General features: G+C 45.7%; 1 protein-coding gene across 3 annotated transcripts in view; it reads right to left on the minus strand.

Moving 5' to 3' along the window:
* camk1da (calcium/calmodulin-dependent protein kinase 1Da) overlaps positions 1-19,892 on the minus strand; it is a 51,484-nt gene extending 31,592 nt beyond the window's left edge. The window contains exon 1 of one of the 3 annotated variants that reach the window (XM_081723016.1): positions 19,244-19,892. Coding sequence is in view for 1 of the 3 variants with exons in the window: in XM_027020554.3 (XP_026876355.1) it covers positions 19,244-19,338 (95 nt within the window). In the remaining 2 variants the exon portion in view is untranslated. The remainder of the gene's footprint in view (positions 1-19,243) is intronic. The other 2 variants (XM_081723017.1, XM_027020554.3) reach the window with 2 other exon arrangements.
* Positions 19,893-20,141: the final 249 nt, after the last annotated feature.

Here is a 20,141-nt window from a genome sequence, read left to right on the forward strand (position 1 = left end):
TGCCCACAGTCCTCTTTAAACGTCTGAAGTTGTGCAGTGTGTGCGCGCGTGCTGGTATGTATGTATGTACGTATGTATGCATACTAAAGCTGTATGAATTATATTATTGTCAAAAGCGCTATTTCTTATATATAGGTTGCTACATGCTACTCAGAAATATGATCAGTCAGGAAAAGCGAGCGTGTGATTTTTCAAAGCATTCTCCTCTAATTACTATTTTTTTATATAATAAACGTCACGTCATGGAAGCATTTATTATATAAGCTGCTAGCTGCAAGGTTTCCTGCAAACCAGGTGGTGAAGGGATGAATACCTGCCACCTAGAGCAGACCAGTCATTCTCAATCACTGCCCGTGATTTTGCAAATGCATCCGCTTTCTTCTGTAGTGTTAAGGTCGCCCTTGGAGCATAAGTACCCTAAAAGGATAATGGCGGTGTGTTTTGGACATCAGGACTCCTAAAGAAAACAGGAACAGTGCATATACAGAGCACCCCAAATCTAAAAAGTTTTTACTGGAGTGTCTTTCAGATAGCCAAATTTATGTTTGAGTGGTAGGGAACTTTGAATTGCAATAATTCAAAAGATCCTTTCAAGATCTGCACACACACCCATGCACGCACACACACACACACACACACACGCACACACACCCACACACCCGTACACGCACACACACACACACCCTATTACATCTTGCCCTACAGCACCCTTATTTTCCAAAAACATCAGTAGCTTCTCCTGCACACCCCTGATCAGATCAAAGCAGCTATGTATGGCTGTTGCTAGGGAACCTTGCAAGAGAAGCTGTTAGCTGCCCTATTGATCTAACTTTCGAAATAATGTATTGCGTTGCCTTTCTTAATGGCCAAGACCCCAAGCATGTATCCCTGCAGTGACAGGCTTTACACAAAGGGCTTTACACACACACACACACACACACACACACACACGCACACAAATTAGTGTGTTTGCCTACAGTAGCCACAATACAGAGGTTTCTCAGGGCTTCAACTCAACATGTGTATGCTTGTTAAGTTTGTATATGTGTGTGTCCGTCCGTCACTGGATAACAATTATTTTGTTTTACTGCACACAATAGTAAGCACACACACACACACAACCAGCAATAGTTTATAATGGTGTGTGATTCATATCAACACCTACGGCTGGCTGCTCGCAGGGATAACTGTGTGGGTGCATTTCTGAGGAGGTGTGATCTGAGATGTGTGTGAGTGTGTGTGTGTGTGTGTGTGTGTGTGTGTGTGTGTGTGTGTGTGTCCACATCACTCCAGGGTCGTGACTGAGCTGAAAAGCAGCAGGCTCTCGAAGTATGTAATTCTGCCATAAAGCTCTGAGTCATAGACAGACAGACAGACAGACAGACACACACACACACACACACACACACACTCAGACAAACACACGTAGACAAACAGATGCATGCACATATACAGTCACAGACATAAAGACATACACGGTTACAAGAAAAAAATCAAGTGTTTCATACCACTGCTAAACAATCAATGAGTTGCCTTTGTGTCAAGATCCCAAGCTTCTAGGAATGACTCAGGGCAGGGATTCATACACTCCACAGCTTACCTTAACTGGACTGGATGTTGGAAGCGGAACAGGGCTCTCAGAGACCAAAGAGGATCATGGGTAATTACTACTGCTATGGTGTCTTATTCTGCTCGGTCTCATAACATCACTTCTTGGTAATTGGCCTTTGGAGTACTGATACATTGTTACCATGGTAACAATAGGACACAAGACAAGCAGACTAGGTAACGGATAAGATTATGACAAGAGGATAGACAGGTCCAAAGATAGGAGGATAGACAGGCCCACAGACAGGACAGACCGGCCTAGAGACAGGAGGATAGACAGGCCCACAGACAGGACAGACCGGCCTAGAGACAGGAGGACAGACAGGCCCACAGACAGGACAGACCGGCCTAGAGACAGGAGGACAGACAGGCCCAAGGACAGGACAGACCGGCCTAGAGACAGGAGGACAGACAGGCCCAAGGACAGGACAGACCTGCCTAGAGACAGGAGGACAGACAGGCCCAAGGACAGGACAGACCGGCCTAGAGACAGGAGGACAGACAGGCCCAAGGACAGGACAGACCGGCCTAGAGACAGGAGGACAGACAGACACTCTCGTTGCCTGTGATGTCAAATCCAGGAAAAGCCAGAAGAGTACTATGGGTAATTACACAGTCTCGTTATCCTCAGGCATCCTAGCTCTACACTCTCTGTCCCAGAAATGACTCACTGAATCTCACATCCCTCTAACTCCCCACATCTCCTGCCCCTCTGCCTGGCTTGCTTGCTCTCCGTCCTGTCTCTGTGAACTGGTGCAGTACCAGCTGATGCCCAGTCTGGCTAGCTGTTAAATCCAGGAGCAGGGCAAGGTCAGTTGCACTTAAATACGTCCATTACCCATTAAGCACACACACACGCACATACACACGCACGCACACGCATGCACGCATGCACACACACACACGCACGCACGCACACGCGCATGCACACACACACACACGCACATACGCACGCACACACACGCATGTGCGCGTGCACACACACACACATACACACACAAACACACACACACACACACACACACACACACACAAGGTTCATCTGATCATGACAATGTGTGCTTTACAGTGCATAGTCCATTCATTCTTTAATCCTGCAACTAAAACTCTTAAACACCCTTCACATTCTCCCCAGAATACTAAGGGTTTTTTAGAGCATATCCATTAATATAAGTTATTTCTACCAAGTATAAACTATAGGAATTGCATTTTTTATATTTTATGTAATGAATATTTAACAAAATTGATTTATGCATTGATTAGTTCAGCAGTCTGGCCAGTGTAACAGATTGTACTATGCTGACACTGGACAGCTGACAAACGGGCTTTAAAATGTGAGTAAAATGATTGCGAGCTGAAATCAGTTTGTTATGGCTGTTTCTGCTGCTGTTGTTGTTTTTGTTATTGATGATGGTGGTGGTCGTGGCAGTGTGTTTGATTCAAGGTTAAGAATTAGAATGTGAAAGGGAGAACTGGACTGTGATAGACTATGTGTGTGTGTGCGTGTGTGTCTGTGTGTGTGTGTGTGTGTGCGTGTGTGTGTCTGTGTGTGTGCGTGTGTGTGTCTGTGTGTGTGCGTGTGTGTGTCTGTGTGTGTGCGTGTGTGTGTGTGTGTGTGCGTATGTGTGCGTGTGTGTGTGTGTGTGTGTGTGTGTGTGTGTGTGTGTGTGTGTGTGTAATTGTAGGGCCAGGCTGCCTGTGAAGTCTACACCAGCAGCTGGCTTTGATGGAGCATCCAGCTGAGCAGACACACACACACACACACACACACACACACACACACACACACACACACACACACACACACACACATACATACACACATACACACACAGCTGAGCAGCAGAACCCACAGTGACTCAGCAGGCTGCACCTCCAACTTATACACACAAACATGCAAATGAGGTGAACGGATCATGTACAGATTCTCACACACACATGCGCGCATACACACACTACACTGTTTGCTGTAAAATGCTGAGGCTTAAGTTTTTAGCACCCTGTTTTCTGTTCAGTTTTGTTTGCCTGTATGTGTTTCGGCTCACGGGTTCAAGCCACAGGAAGCCTACCCAACCACTTTAGTATTGCACCTGCAGTAAAGACAGCAAGAGTGCAAAGGCTACAGAGCAAGAGTGCAACTGTGTGAGAGAGAGAGAGAGAGAGGGAACTAAAGAGCAAGATAGCATGGGTGCCAAGGGGGAACACTGAGGATTAAGCTCCATAGAAACTCTATTAACATATGATCAAATCAAAGCCAGTATCTGACCTGAGTGTTCCTGCTGCATCAAGCATGTGACAAGAGTCTTTCTCGCTCTCTCTCTCTCGCTCTCTCTCTCTCGCTCTCTCTCTCTCTCTCTCTCATACACACACACAATCACACACAAGTTCACCTACACAAGAAGACGCGTTCAAACACAAACCAACCACATACACTCTCCCCCTACCACTGTGTGAGGGTACAGAGCGGGGGAGGCGTGATGCACTGCACCTCTCACCTGGTTCCTCTTCTCTCCTTTTATAGTTTGATTTGCTCTGCACCCGAGAAGCCAAACGTCCATGAATATACAACAGCAGACGAAGACAACACACACACACACACACACACACACACACACAGACAGACAGACTGTCTTCTTCAAATGATGATCTGATTAACCAAGAGATATTCTTACAGCTTCTAGAGAACACAGCCACCGCACACACACATGATCTGGGCTCTGGAGCCACCAAGACTGCACGATAGACCAAATGTTAACTGTCATCACAATATTGCCATTTGCAGTACTGCTAACATGATTATATTCTCTATTTAACCCAACGTAAGCTTCATCCAAAGCATGTGATAATAATAATAATAATAATAATAATAATAATAATAATAATAATAACAATGTACTGACAAATTATATATATATAAAAAAAACAGATCTTAATTTGATGGTGGATTAAATGTTTAGAAAACATTTCTGTTAACAGAAATCAGGCCAAACAAGCTATTAGGAGTGAGAGGGTGGAAATGATGCTTCAGTTAGTGTTGCCAGTATACGTGTGATGATGTCCACAGTCAGTCTGTGTTATTTCCAGTGGCAGGGTGAGCTGAAAGCTTAGCTTATGTGCCACAGTCCGAAAACCCTTCAAACTATGTTGCCTTAGATGAGAAAAATACTCATTCATGTCCCACAAGTCCCATGTTTTCATTGGCAGGGCAAAAAAAGGACATTTCTCACAAAGAAGCCATGTTTTTAACAATTCAGTCAAATTTTGTAGGTTACCACTGGTTAAATAATTAATACTTAAATGGTAAATGTTCAAAACACATTCATTTATCTAAACTAATGCTCCTTAGCTAATTACAAGCTCATTTAAAAAATAATGCATGTTCATATTCGCAACTGACACTGAGGTCAAACAAAATCCGAGATTACTCTTGTTATATCCCCGGCTATCTTGAGCAGAGTATTACAGCTGGGTCTGTTCTCATAAGGCCTGTCTACGCTAATCTCAGATCAGTGTCCTCGGTGCAAGCAGGCTTAGCTGTGTGCCATGGAGCCACACGATGACCTCCTCTCTCACCCATACTGTCCGCAAAACTGTTTGACATTTGTTTATACTCTGCCAGGGTTAAGGACTGAACCAGACATGCAAGTGGACACCAGCCACCTTAAAATAGGAGCCTATGTAGGCTAATGTGTGGGCTGTCCTGGGGGTCCTGTCCGCATTTCTGTTGTCACAGCTACTTGGCTGGGGGCCGAGGCATTATTTTGAAATTTGAAAGGGCAGGATCAAAGGGTGGCTTGGCAGTGTTGCCATGGCATCCAGACTAAACAGAACAATGCTATATTACATGTGACTAAAGCATCATCTCAAGGCCAAACTGGCCCTAACCAATTCCATTCTTATAGACTCCAGAACTGCTGACCAACCAGTGGCCAGAACACAGTCTAATGGAGATTCAAACTATTAGACCAACTGGAGATCAGAATAGTTTTACAGAGACTGGAACTACTGACCAAATACTGTATAGAACACAGTCTTATGGAGAATGTAACTGCTGACCACCCAGAGTCCAGAACAAAGCCTTATGAGATTGTCCTTAAAGGGGAGGCAAAGCATGATTGAAAGCTGCTCAACAAAGTACAACAATCAGTTTTGACTGAAACTCACACAACTTCCCCTACTGGACCAGTGCAGGCTATTATGCAAATACTAACACTGCAGAGCATTAAAGGCTAAAAGCAAGGCATACAGTAACAGAACATGTGATTCATGGAAACTCACTCTTAGAGGAAACGCAGACATATGTGAACACGGTGTGTTACTTTGTGATATCTGTTTTAGCACTGATTAGTTAAAACATCTCTCATATTTCATAGCTTTGCAGGAAGATAAGGGCTTTATCTGATAGACACACACAAAAGAGGCAGAGCCAGACGTTCCTGATAAGAACTATTTAGGCTTCTATCAGCTGGAGTGTGTGTGTACATGTGTGTACATGCATACATGCATGTGTGATATGACGAGGAACATGCTGGAAGCAAGTGTTCACACACACACACACACACACACACACACGTTTTACAATTTATAAGTGATTTCTCATTAATGGGTAGATGTAAAATTTAAATATAGACTTGAAATTTCCAAAATTCCAGGCAGGGAAAACCAGAAACAGGTTTTTGTTTTTGTCACTGGCATTACATTCAATCAAAATCAAGACAGACTGACGAACAGTCAAATCTACTGGCAGCTGCAATGGCAACCAACCAGGGCTGTTTTGTTGCTCACTGGGCAAGCATGCATCAAAGTGGATGTGCTGACATGAACACCTGCCCCTTCGTCACAAACATTATCTTGGATAATGAGAAGTGGCACTAAAACCCTAGCAATCCTCACGCAATTTTACCTAATTTTACGGCTTAAGGTCAAAGACTGAATGGTCTGGTCCCTCAGTAGAGGGCTGTACTGTGAGCTGGACATATCTGAGGCTCTTCAACGCTGTGCTGGTCAGTGTCTTCACCACTTCTTAGGCAGTTCTCTTCCTGAGGTTGGGACGACAACAGCAGTTCAGGTTGGAACGACAACAGCAGTTCAGGTTGGAAGGACAACAGCAGTTCAGGTTGGCACGACAACAGCAGTTCAGGTTGGCACGACAACAGCAGTTCAGGTTGGCACGACAACAGCAGTTCTGGTTGGGATGACAACAGCAGACCAGGTTCAAAAGACAACAGCAGTTCAGGTTGGCATGACAACAGCAGTTCAAGTTGGCACGACAACAGCAGTTCACATTGACACGACAACACCAATTCAGGTCAGCACAACCCGGCTCACAATCTCTGCTGAAGTATTTTTCATTTCCAAGCATTCGTTTCCTTTTAATTCTAATTCCAACTTTCCTTTTAACGCTTTTCATTTCCAAGCACTAATTTCACTTCAACTGCAGAAACACTTTCATTAAGTGAGGAAAGGAAAGGGAATCACACAGAGGCAAAGAAACGATGGAGATCAGCTTCAGCGAGGCCCTTCTGACCTCAGCACAGCTCAGGGACAGCAACCCCCACCTCTCATCACCCGGGGTGCCCAGGATACTCACCCTAACGTTCATTTCACAGATCCTTTCTGAGAGTTATGTGCTACAACAACTTTCTCAAAGATGGTTTCCAAAGACTCAGCGTAAGCGAGAGAGGAGAGACACGTGAGAGGGGAATCAAGGGAAAATAAGTGAATGAAGGAAAAAAAAAACAGTCATTCTAAAAGAGTGGTGTGAACAAAACTTGCTAAGGATTGTGCACGCAACACTTCTGCAGTGGTGCATGGAAACAATTTCCTCTCGCTCTGCGGTTGTATGGAGTTAAGCGTCATTACCGCTGAAGCACATTGTGTGCTGTGTCCGTTTTCAGGCATGTCTGTTGGTGTTATCTAATTTACATAATGTGTTTGAATATAAAATGTTATATAATGTGTTTGAAATCGATATGCACCAGCTTTTCTCAATGACAGGAAAATAAAAGTATCGGTTTTGCAGTAGAATGGACCGTGCATTTTAAACAAATCATATCGCTCCAAGCTAATATTTCCTCACGCTGCCTTGGTCATAAGAGGTAAATGCACTCGGATCAGATTTCATCTTCTACTGCAGAGCCAAAAAGCTTAGCAGGCCTTCCTTTTATCAGGCTAATCAGTAACTAATGGCTTGAATGACAGAGCTGTTATTCACAAGCCATGAGCCTTGAGCCGAAATGAGCCTCGAAATGAAAAAAGTGCACAATTTGTGCAGTCGCACATTGAGAACTCTGCAGGCGTCCTCCACAAACAGGTGTGGAAACAACGCCGTTGCCAAGAAGAGATGTTATCAGTGGGGGGAGAAAGTGTGTTTACCAGAGCAGGCCTGGGAAAATGACAGCAACTACAGGAGAAGGTCCTCAGACTGGAACTGCTGGGACCTGCATGAGGTCGCATGGGACCTTACAACCAGGGCCTTGTAACAAGCTGTGCAGTTTGGTGGCACGGCTCAGAGGAGACGTTTTTTGTTCCCATGCTGAAATGAGGCCTCCCCGGCGGTGTGACAGAGAACTGCAGAAACAGACATGCAGAGCATGGGAAGTGGGAGACCAGAGTTTCAAAACGCAATAAGGAGGTACAGCCCCGGGGTGATGCCAGAGACCATAAATCAGTGAGAAGAGTAATAAAGAGGTGAGGAGAGTATAAATGGTCTGGGGTCTCGCGGAGCAGTCAACCACAGGCTAACGATTCACGCTTGGTGATATCAATTCCGTTTTGACAACCAAATAATAAAAAGAAAAGCATCCCAGTATTACGGTACATGAAATCATTCACGAATTAACTAAGCAAATAGCTATGAGGCTGATTTGGGGATTCTAGGGAACAATATTTGGCCAAATAATTGAAGATCACTGATGCGGTGGTCACTCTGTCGAGGCGCTGTGCTCTAGATGACAGCGTGTGGACATGGAAGTCTGACAGCTGGTATGGTTTTTCAGAAAAGAAGCTGTCACCAGGACTGACTTTTGGTAATGCCTTGTGATAAAACTGTCTGTTTCCCGGTATTAGAAACAAGGGAAACCAAGGAACCATGGAAACCAATGGACTCTGCTCCTGCCACGAGGCATTTAATGGCAGCATGGCCAAGTGTACCATGCACACAACCTCCAACTCTCCAACAGCTGGTAATGCAATTCAGCTCCAATGCTAAAATGGCATTTTTTATTACCTAAAGTGCGCCGCCAGTACACTGAGCTGTCAAAGGGAATATTACTGTGTTTGATGTCATGTGGCCAATCTCAGACAGTTATAAAAAACTTTCAAATAAAGTACAATTTCACTGGCATAAAACCAAGAAGATTAGAGCCAGTAAAGAACGTTTTCATTACTGGTAAACCATGCTAGTTGAACCATAACACTTCCATTTTACATACTCGCTTTCTAAAGATAGAAATCTACGTAGAAACCCCAGCATCCCTGGACAGCATTCAACACAGACACCTGTACAGACCCCGGCACTGAAGTGGTAGAGATTCAAAATCTAAGAGGAATGTTTAGTTATTAGCATATTCAAATTCGATGCTCAGGAAAGAATGTCTGAACACTGGTGTTACAAATCATTTTGATCTCCGAACCTGTTAAGTGCATTTCTACTGTGACATATCAATAGCATGTTTTATTTCTTTGGTTTTGAAACAAGTGCTCGGGCTGTGTGGCCTCTGAGTGAGGGGGACTCACAGTGTGATTGTGAGTCTGGGGACACAGATTAGAGGAGCACCAGCTCGTCCCTGCTGGAGACGAACGCCAGCACGGAACACTGGGAGCTGGGATTAGGTATGACACGGAGCGACCAGGGGAAAGGAAAGAGAGAGGAAGAAAAGAAGCAGGGATGAAGGGAAAGAAAGCGAGAGAGAGGGAGGGAGAGAGAGAGAGAAAGGGGGAAAGAGAGGGACACAGATATAGAAGAGAAAGGGAGAGAGACAGTAAGAGAATGGGAAAGAGTGAGAGAGGAGAGAAAGCGAGAGAAGAAAACAGAGAGGAAGGGAGAGGGAGGGAAAGAGAGAGAGAGAGAGGGAGGGAGGGGGAGACAAAGAGAACATCTATTCCACACAAGTTGCCAATCCCTGTGTGCTCTAAAATCTGTGACACGGGAAACACACACCCCTCCGTCTCATCCCCTCATCTCTGCCCTCCCTCACCAGCCTTTTATTGCGAGACCCATCTTCTTTGTCACCTCTCCATTCCGGTCTCGTACACTGCTCCCGTGCATTGCAAGGATGGAACATGAGGAATTCCAGCCCATCAAGTTGATCACTCAAACGGGAGGGCTAATAAAAATATAAAAATGAAAAGGACGATAGAAACGCAGTTTCATTCCCGATGTGAAGGCACAAAAAGGTTTAGTGTGGGAAAATATGATTAGTTAGATGAAGCCATGTGGAACCCACAAGCCGCTGCTCTCGGATCAGAAGGGTGAAAAAGCCATACAAGCCTGCTGTAAAATGGCTACAAATTTCCCAGAATCCAACCGACCAGTTGTTCACGCATCGTGTTCACACACGAGGCTTCATTCATTATCAGCGCGTCCGCTTGGTGTCACGAGGTGGGGGAGGTGGCAGCAGCGGGAAGGCAGACGCTTGACGCTTTAAATGAAATTCAGCTGGATCTGCAGTATTCCGAGACCGTGACGCATCTCGGAGCGCGGTGGCTTACTGACCACGGCAGGCTGTCGGTCCGCGACGCTGCAGCAGGGGAGGTTTGACTATGCATGAACATCTGCTACTGTGGTGCAAATCCCTTCAGTCAATGGCCATTTATCAATTATAATGGCTTAAAAGCTGGTAGAGGGAAAAGACAACCCCCCCCCCCCCCACTGCCTTCCAAAAAAACCCCAAAAAAACCCTGTGGTGGGTGTGCCTGCATTCTCAAAACATCAGTCAAAATCTTATATAGAGAACAAGCCCTGGCCAAATACAGAGGCCGGAAATGAGCCTCGTCTGGCATTTAATGGCCACCATAACTAACTTCTATGTTTTAATCTCTCTGATGCAAACCCTCGCCCCAGCAATGACTATGGACTTGGAATTATTTATTTCTCTATGCTAACAGATTCTTTCCATTTCAGACTTCATCACTTTGGAATCAAGCAAGCTTTCTCCCAGCTTCAGTACAAGATGTAGAGCAGACATAAGGAAAGGACATGGACATTTGAGTTGGCCAATGAAAGCTCAGAGAACTCCAAATGGCTGCCACTCCGTCACAATACCCCCCAGATAGTAATCAGGCACGCAAACTGAGAGCCAGGACAGGAGCTCAACAGACTTCAATACAGATTAATTGCATTCATGCAAGAAACACAAAACTTCTTTATCAATAACAAGATAATCTAATATTTACTCAGTGGGTTTTTTAATGATGGCTCCACAGTAAAGAAATAGACAGTGAATCTAGTGAGTCTTTCTACTTAAGTTACATTTTTAAGTTATTTTTGAGCCAGTTGACTATGCTACATAAATTCAAACTTCTGTCTTAATACAGTATTGGCTGTAAGCCAATAGTTGTGTCTCAGCCTGAGGTGAGTCTTAGTTAGTTGGTAAGCTGAATCTGAATGGAAGTAGATATAATTACAGTTATACAGCCTAAAAACTCCAATATTTAAACTCCAACTCCAATATTCCAACTCCTCCAACACCTCCAATATTCTAACTCCCACAACTCCAATATTCCAACTCCTCCAACAACTCCAATATTCTAACTCCTCCAACTCTCCCAAATTCTCCAAGTCTTCCTGAGTTGCAGAGGCACCTACTAATAACAGAACAGCTCTGTCCTTCTACTAACAGAACAGCTCTGTCCTTCTACTAACAGGACCGCTCTGTTCTTCTACTAACAGAACAGCTCTGTCCTTCTACTAACAGGACCACTCTGTTCTTCTACTAACAGAACAGCTCTGTCCTTTTACTAACAAGATCGCTCTGTCCTTCTACTAACAGAACAGCTCTGTCCTTCTACTAACAGGACCGCTCTGTCCTTCTACTAATAGGACCGCTCTGTCCTTCTACTAACAGGACTGCTCTGTCCTTCTACTAACAGAACAGCTCTGTCCTTCTACTAACAGGATCTCTCTGTCCTTCTACTAACAGGACCGCTCTGTCCTTCTACTAACAGGACCACTCTGTCCTTCTACTAACAGAACAGCTCTGTCCTTCTACTAACAGGACCGCTCTGTCCTTCTACTAACAGGACCGCTCTGTCCTTCTACTAACAGGACCACTCTGTCCTTCTACTAACAGAACAGCTCTGTCCTTCTACTAACAGGACCGCTCTGTCCTTCTACTAACAGGATCTCTCTGTCCTTCTACTAACAGGATCTCTCTGTCCTTCTACTAACAGGACCACTCTGTCCTTCTCAGGTCTCACACTGTGGGGTGAGGGCTGCAAGTCATGTGGAAAAACAATGCATTTACAAACCAACAAGGACAACAAGGCCTACAAAAGAAAGCACACTGCACCTGCACCCACACCCACACACAAAAGGAATTCTTTGCTGCTCCATGAATCACACAGCTGAAGCCAATTGAGCTGTATTCATGAATAATTCTGCGTAATTTCAAAAAGGTTCAATCTTGCTTGTGGGCTCTGGTGCCTGAGACAAACACCCCATGTCACCCCTTCGCTTTCCTATTAAACGACAGCAAGAAGAAGATCTGGAAAGATAAAAATACGTAATATGTTTTTTCATCCTTGTTATAGCACATTACTGTGACATTCATTTTGCTGGGAATTACTGACGCCCCAAAAAGGCCTTTATAATGTTATGTCCTTTATATTGCTTTATAATACTACTATAATACTATAATACTTTTCTAATCGCCTACCCTATGCGCTACATAGTCATAGTTATAGGTTCAAAACCTTGGTGACCCATTCATGTGCACTAAAGCTAATAATAATGATTAACTATAAGAACCCTGTGGTCTGTTTTGAGTGAGAGCTCCTGCAGGCAGCACGGGGCCTCTGAGAGTGAGGAGGACTTCTCGCCGCCACCCGCACAGCCCCGACACCTTTAGAGCGGGGAGAGACACTGGAGCAAGCCTGCTGAACGAGGACATCTGTTTCTAGCCCAGCAGGTCTGAGAAGTGTGTGAGGAAGGCTCTCCCCATGTTCTGTCAGTGCGTGCATTTGGGAAAAAAAAGCATGTGTAAGGCCACTGTGTGTGTGTGTGTGTGTGTGTGTGTGTGTGTGTGTGAGAGAGAGAGAGAGTGTGAGAGAGTTAGTGAGAAGGGTGGGTGTGTGTTTATATATGGCTAGTAGGTTCCAGTGCTGAAGCTACACGCTGCCGGTGACAGATGGGTTTGAGGTCTTAATCTCATCAGGATTCTGCCCGCTCTCGTTGTTAGAACGAGGTGTGCAAACAATAACACCATGTGCGTGCACGAGAGAGCAAACGGAAGGACAAAAGAATGCGACCTGCACCCTGGAACCCCACGCACTCGTCTGGCAGGGATACATGAACTGACGGTTCAGAGAGCGATGGCGTTAACTGGTGCCTTAGTTAGTTAAGAGCGTGCATGGAATTATGGCTGGTAGCTAACGGGAAGAAGTGCCGTTGAGAGGGATCATGGTGCCACCTGACAAACACAGTCTGCTGCGGTCCAGGCAGAAGAGGTTCTGAAAGGTTTTGTGTCTAAGATAGAGAGGATGGAGCGTGACAAGACCGATCCTGTTGTAAACGCCCAAAGTTAAAAGACTTGCATCACTCGCCGCAAAGAAAAACAAGAGTGATGTCACTTACTGCTGGCAGGACCATGAAAGTGCTGCTCTCAGCTCAGATCCACCACAGACGCAGAGCAGAGGAAACTGACAGGCCAGCAATACCTCAGCTGCTTGGGACTCCTGAAACCTGTAACATTTTTATCAAACCTAACATGACATTATGTGAGATAATGCATAATTATGTCATTATGTGAGACAATTATGTCAGACACTCTGAGATGATTTCCTTCGGTTTATGCAACCACCTGTGTTGGACCTTCAGAAGGACCTTTGCGGGCTATACCAGTTTTTATACATGCACATATATACACAAGCTCTGCACAGCCTGTCAGAAATTTCCTGTTTCTCTGGAAACCTTGTGTACTACACTGCAATTTTTGCACCCTCTACATCTTTAACTATAGTACACTACAGTTAGTCTATGCCCTGTGCACCTGTTTGCCACCGTCTTTACTGCAGAGAGAACTGCTGTCTTTACTCCAGGTAGAAGCCCTGTTCACAAAAGAAGGGCCTGTAATCACCTGAGCAGCATTCTAGAGCAACAGCCACGTTTACGCTTTCTTCTGCAGGGCCCGTGACACATGGCATCCTCCACAGATATCAATGTGCTGTTTGTTCCCAGCCTCAGCCACAGCTGAAGACCGCACTCAGGACTACGGGACTGCTGACTCGGCACAGCAGTCATTAAACAGGTCATCATGCATCGGCGAATTAAATAGACCGTCACACGGCAGTGTTTACAAGCCGGAGCACTCGCAGAGAAACTGAGGAACGCTTGAATGCAGCCACGCATTCATTTTAACTGGCGTAAAACAATAAGGTGAGGAATTGGATATGTTGCTCGCGGAAGAAAAAAACTGCTTTGATGAAAAGGGTTTCCCCAACAAATCGTGCACCTTACGCCACAGTGAATGTGTGTGTTAGTGCGACTGTGTGTGTGTAAGCCAAGGGAATGTGTGTGTTAGTGTGACTGCGTGTGTGTGTGTGTATGCCAAGGATGACTGCATAATAGTCACATTTTGTACTGACATTCCACATTAAAAGACATTTTAAGTGAAAAGACCCGAAAGAAAGAATCAGATGGTGAGATAGCGCAACAGAGAGCAGGAGCAGGAAAAAGAGAGAGAGAGAGAGAGAGAAAAAAAGGAGAAAGAGAGGTAGGGAGAGAGAGATGCTGGAAAAGAGGGCAAGACCAGGAGCAAGAGTGAAAGTGGAGCAGGCAATTAAAAGCTGCGTGGCCTCGATGTCTACCCTGCTCGCTCCTCCCCTCTCATGCAGTCTCCTCTGATGTCCGCACCCTCCTTCTCAATGTGTGTGTGTGTGTGCGCTTGAAAGTGAGACAACCGCTGCGTTCACCTCTTAGGGGATTTTTCTTTAGCAGTGACTCACTGCACCTAGCACACAGGCTACACCTGTTGAATGATCACGTGATCTTCCAGCCTGTGACTGGTCTGTGGGCTGAATAATTCAGTGCCAAGCTCAGTTCATCAGCAACACAAACACACGCACACACACCCCCCCCACACCCCCGTTGAACTCAAAGCTGTATTATCATGTCTGCATTCTCACAACGGAGAGTTAAGACTGCCTTCTTAATCCAAACAAATTCAGAGGACAGAACAAATCTTAGTTCCCGAAAGAACACTTCCAGGTAGTAACACCTGCTTAAGGATTAAGAGTCGCAAGGGTAGATTTACGTTATCCGATCAACTACATTAAGCACACATGGCTTGAGACAACATGGGCCAAAGAAGTTATTAACTGCTCTAAGAATTGTGAAATATTTTGTTATCTGATTTGCAACTTTGGCACATGAAAGACAGCCATGAAATGGCAATACTGAATTTGACCATTTCTTATTCAAAGTCACAGATATTTGAAGCACGCAGAGCACCCAGACCTGAACATCTCCTACACCTTTTCTCACCTTTGTAAATTAGAGTATTAAAGTATACTTAAAACCAGACAGATTTACTATTAGTGGCCATTGATTTCACCACTGTCACCGTCTAGGCTAGTGAAGGGATGCACCACTATTATACAGAAAGAGGTATTTTTTTTAGTCCGTCTGATCCAGATCATCATACGATGCCAGTCGTTCTGAAATGACAAACTCTCACCACTGCTCCCCAGGTAAAAACAAAGCAGAGATAATCTGAGGACGAGTAATCTGGCCTTCATATGGATAACAAAGACACGGTGTGAGTGGAGGTCCTGCATGCTCCACCTGCCCATCCTGTGCTACACTCCTGTCGTCTCATGGCTGCGGCACGTCCCTCACGGTGACGGCGTCAGCCGTAGAGGCGGGTCAGGAAGGTCCGGCAGAGGGGGCGCAGGCAGGGCACTTCTCCCAGCTGCCTTCTGCGTCGCGTGCTGAGTGGCTGTGCTGCACTGCATGGGTGGGTGGGAGGTTGTATACATGCGGTAATTAGCCCACTCCATCCTGGGCTGGTGGCACAGCCATCTACAGTGGTGGGAACAGGCTATGACTAATACCTGGAGGTGGGGGGATCATGCACATATAAAACGTCATTTACATAAAATTGTGCAGAACTGTAACATAGAGGAACCAAAGCACAGGGAGCTGAAGACCAACCCAGAAACCCAGATGGATAAAAGGAATGCAGAGATTAAACTCGTTCTTATTAGATTAGTCATCTGTGTGTGTGATGGCGACATCCCATGGAGCAGAAACAAACTTGTTCCTACAGGGTGAGCAGCTAGATATGAGTGTGTGGGGTGTGTGTGTGTACATGTGTGTGTGTGTGCACGTGTGTGTGTGTGTGTGTACGTATGTGTGTGTGTGTGTGTGCACGTGCGTACGTGTGTGTGTGTGTGTGTGTGTGCATGTATACATGTGTGTGTACATGTGTGTATGTGTGTGTGTGTACGTTTGCGTGTGTGTGTGTGTGTGCACGTGCGTATGTGTGTGTGTGTGTGTGTGTGTGTGTGTGCACGTGCGTACGTGTGTGTGTGTGCATGTATACATGTGTGTGTACATGTGTGTATGTGTGTGTGTGTGTGTGTGTGTGTGTGTACGTATGTGTGTGTGTGTGTGCACGTGCGTACGTGTGTGTGTGTGTGTGTGTGTGTGTGTGTGTGTGTGTGTGTGTGTGCGTGTGTGTGTGTGCGTGTGTGTGTGTGTGTGTGTGTGAATGGCTTAGGGCAGAGATGCAGACTAATGTCAAGCCCCAGAGAGCACACAGGGGAAAGCAGGTAAGGCAACTACACACATCATTTTGCACAAGCAAACATGTCAGCAGAGTCACAGGTTGTGTGAGCTGCTCTGCTCAGCTGCAGAAGATGAGGCGACAGGGATGTCTGCATGACCTTGAACAGAATAACTAAGAAGACTGAAAATGGCAAGAGCCAAACACGTCTAACAACGAGGAGCCACACCGTTCTCTAAATGAAATCTCTGAGTGGTTTATTAATATTTATTTCACAAGCACTGTGATAACAATTCCTTACTGCTGCGCTTCCATATTTGAACATGTTTGATGGCAAGATCCCATGAAGCAGAAACAAACTTGTTCCTACAGTGTGAGCAGCTAGATGTGTGTGTGTGTGTGTGTGTGTGTGTGTGTGTGTGTGTGTGTGTGAGTGAGTGTGAGAGTGTGAGTGTGTGTGTGTGTGTGTGAGAGAGAGAGAGAGAGTGTGCGTGTGTGTGTGTGTGTGTGTGTGTGTGTGTGTGTGGTAATGGTGAGGTGGGTACCAGAATGCTAACAGACAACTGCACTTATATGAGAGAAACACAAAGCTTGGGAGGGTCAGTTTGAGTTTCCATGACTCCTGGCTCTTAGGTTGCTATGACGGCAGTGTCCTAGCACCAAGCTTAGAGTCACCTTGTCAACAGTGGAAGAGATGTAGATTTCCATGTGCACTCATAAACATAGCTCCTAACAAACAAAATGAAACTATGGCCACTGCACAATTACGTTAAGGGAATATTCTAGGATTATGCAACCTAATCTCTACCCAATACGTAGTATTACATTATTGAATGACTAGTACAGGAAATTCAAGTTTATCTCCCAACTGCAGCAGGTAGACTAAATTAATACCCTAAAGGAAAAGTCCATTTTAGAATATAATAGGAAGATCCCTTTTGCTCAAAACACATCTATAATGAAAAGCCCACGAGACAACAACTGCTCTTAAGTCTCTGGCAAATGTATTTTTACTCAAATGGTTTCTGCTCCTTTCATATTACAGGGAATACGACAGATAGAAAAATCATGGGATATTCCTTTATGGTATTCAATGCATTAACCTACCTGCTGCAGCGAGGAGATAACTTAAATTTCCTACTAATGTAAATTTCCTACATAGCGTTGAAAGATTGTTTTAACCCCCCCCCCCCCCCCCCCAAAAAAAAAGAAAAAAAAGAAAAAACCAAAAACCCACGCGATTAAACTAACGTGCACCGGGCGTCTGAGGGTGGTTGTCTGTGTCATTACTGTGTCGATGCACTGTGCCCCCGGAGCGCCTCTGCATCCCACACGACCAGGACAGTGGCTCACGCGCGGATTCGCGCGCTGCTTTCGCCACGTAGTTTCCAGGGACAGGGACAGTGGTACACGGTGCGAAACACAGCCTGGGCTGCGGCTCTGCGCTTACTGAAGAGCTGCGGGGCAAACAGTCTCTGGTCTCTGCTTACGGAACACATGCGCCCATGCCTCGAGGAACGACTGCAACCAAAGCGAATACCCACGAACTCGCGTGACCTTCTCACGCGCACGCTACACCACGCGTGCCACAGCTAGAGAGGAGCACGCGGCGGTTTGACTCTCCAGCTATAAAGATACAGAATTAGCTAGCGGGCTTGATAGACGTGTGAATAAAATGTCCGCGGTGGTTAAGAGACCAAAACAGACAGAGTAAAGGCTGACAACACTAAGATAGCTAATGAACAGGCGTTAACATTATTGGTGTTGCTGGCCTAGTCGATTCATGCCGTTTTTAGGCACCAAAACATAAGAACCAAAACAATGCGCAGGCTACCATTTCCCAACATTTAACAAATAGTAAATTATTTACATTTACATTTTCATATAGTGATGTGAGTTAACCATCACTGATTTAGGATGACCAGATCTGTCAGTCAGTTAGCAGAGCAGATGAGGGGTAAACGTTAAAGAGCCTTTTAACCCCACACGTTATGGCTCCTACCCCACCTCAGATGAGGGGTAAACGTTAAAGAGCCTTTTACCCTTACACGTTATGGCTCCTACTCCACCTCAGCTGAGGGGTAAACGTTAAAGAGCCTTTTAACCCCACACGTTATGGCTCCTACCCCACCTCAGATGAGGGATAAACGTTAAAGAGCCTTTTAACCCCACACGTTATGGCTCCTACCCCACCTCAGATGAGGGGTAAACGTTAAAGAGCCTTTTAACCCCACACGTTATGGCTCCTACTCCACCTCAGATGAGGGGTAAACGTTAAAGAGCCTTTTAACCCCACACGTTATGGCTCCTACTCCACCTCAGATGAGGGGTAAACGTTAAAGAGCCTTTTAACCCCACACGTTATGGCTCCTACCCCACCTCAAATGAGGGGTAAACGTTAAAGAGCCTTTTACCCTCACACGTTATGGCTCCTACCCCACCTCAGATGAGGGGTAAACATTAAAGAGCCTTTTAACCCCACACGTTATGGCTACTAATGCCACCTCAGATGAGGGGTAAACATTAAAGAGCCTTTTAACCCCACACGTTATGGCTACTAATGCCACCTCAGATGAGGGGTAAACGTTAGAGTCTTTTACCCTCACACGTTATGGCTCCTACTCCACCTCAGATGAGGGGTAAACGTTAAAGAGCCTTTTGCACACAACACACTGAGCTAAAACACTTACGTCCCGAGGATCTCCTTGAATTCAAATATCTTCTTGATGTCATCCACTTGCTTCTTCCACGAATCTCTCGCCGACTCTCCGTTCTCCTGAGCCATGGCGGAACCGGGAACACTTCAGCTCTCGCGGATCCGCGGAGAAAACGCCGCTTTCCCACGCTTCGGATTACACTTCCTGCTGCCGGCCACTACCGCGGGCATGTGAACCGAATAAATAATCTGTCGTCGGTAGTCGTCACGTCAAATCGCAGCCGCCCTCTCTCTCTCTCTCTCTCTCTCTCTCTCTCTCTCTCTCTCTCTCTCTCTCTCTCTCTCTCTCTCTCTCTCTCTCTCTCTGTTTCTCTCTCTCTCTCTCTCTCTCTCTCTCTCTCTCTCTCTCTCTCTCTCTCTCTCTCAGTATGTTTCTTTCGTCGTGAAGAGCCCTCCTATTAACCGGTGCGAGCGAAGCACGCGCTGCCCCTTGTCGCACCTGCAGCGGCTTAAAACGGTTTGAAGTAAATTGTTCAAAGGGGGCGCGTGCCGCTTTCCGTTATTGTGAATGCGGCTTGCTTGCACGCGAGGAGAGCGCGCGCCCCTCTGGAAAACTACGAGCGCCTCAGTAACGCGAGACGGAGCGCGGGCTCTTCGCGGAACCGTGCCGATCGTGCCCACCGGTTGTTATGGCGATGGAGAAAGTAGGAGGATGCTTCACCGCACGAGCTGATGCCAAGGGGAGAGGGCGGACGGCGCGTGGAAATGAGTGCTACGGATTATTCGCATTGCACCAAAAGGGAATAAAAATGAAAGAATGCACATCGTTTCAATGCAGTTTTAACAACGTGTGTATAATATAACCGCTCATTTTAAAAGTCACGTTAACTATAGTGCAGGACTCTTCTGTTCAAATAGGCAATTTTGGTGGC

This window comes from Electrophorus electricus, chromosome 11, assembly GCF_041902795.1.
Source record: "Electrophorus electricus isolate QZ-2024a chromosome 11, ASM4190279v1, whole genome shotgun sequence".
In the NCBI taxonomy this organism is placed as follows: domain Eukaryota; kingdom Metazoa; phylum Chordata; class Actinopteri; order Gymnotiformes; family Gymnotidae; genus Electrophorus; species Electrophorus electricus.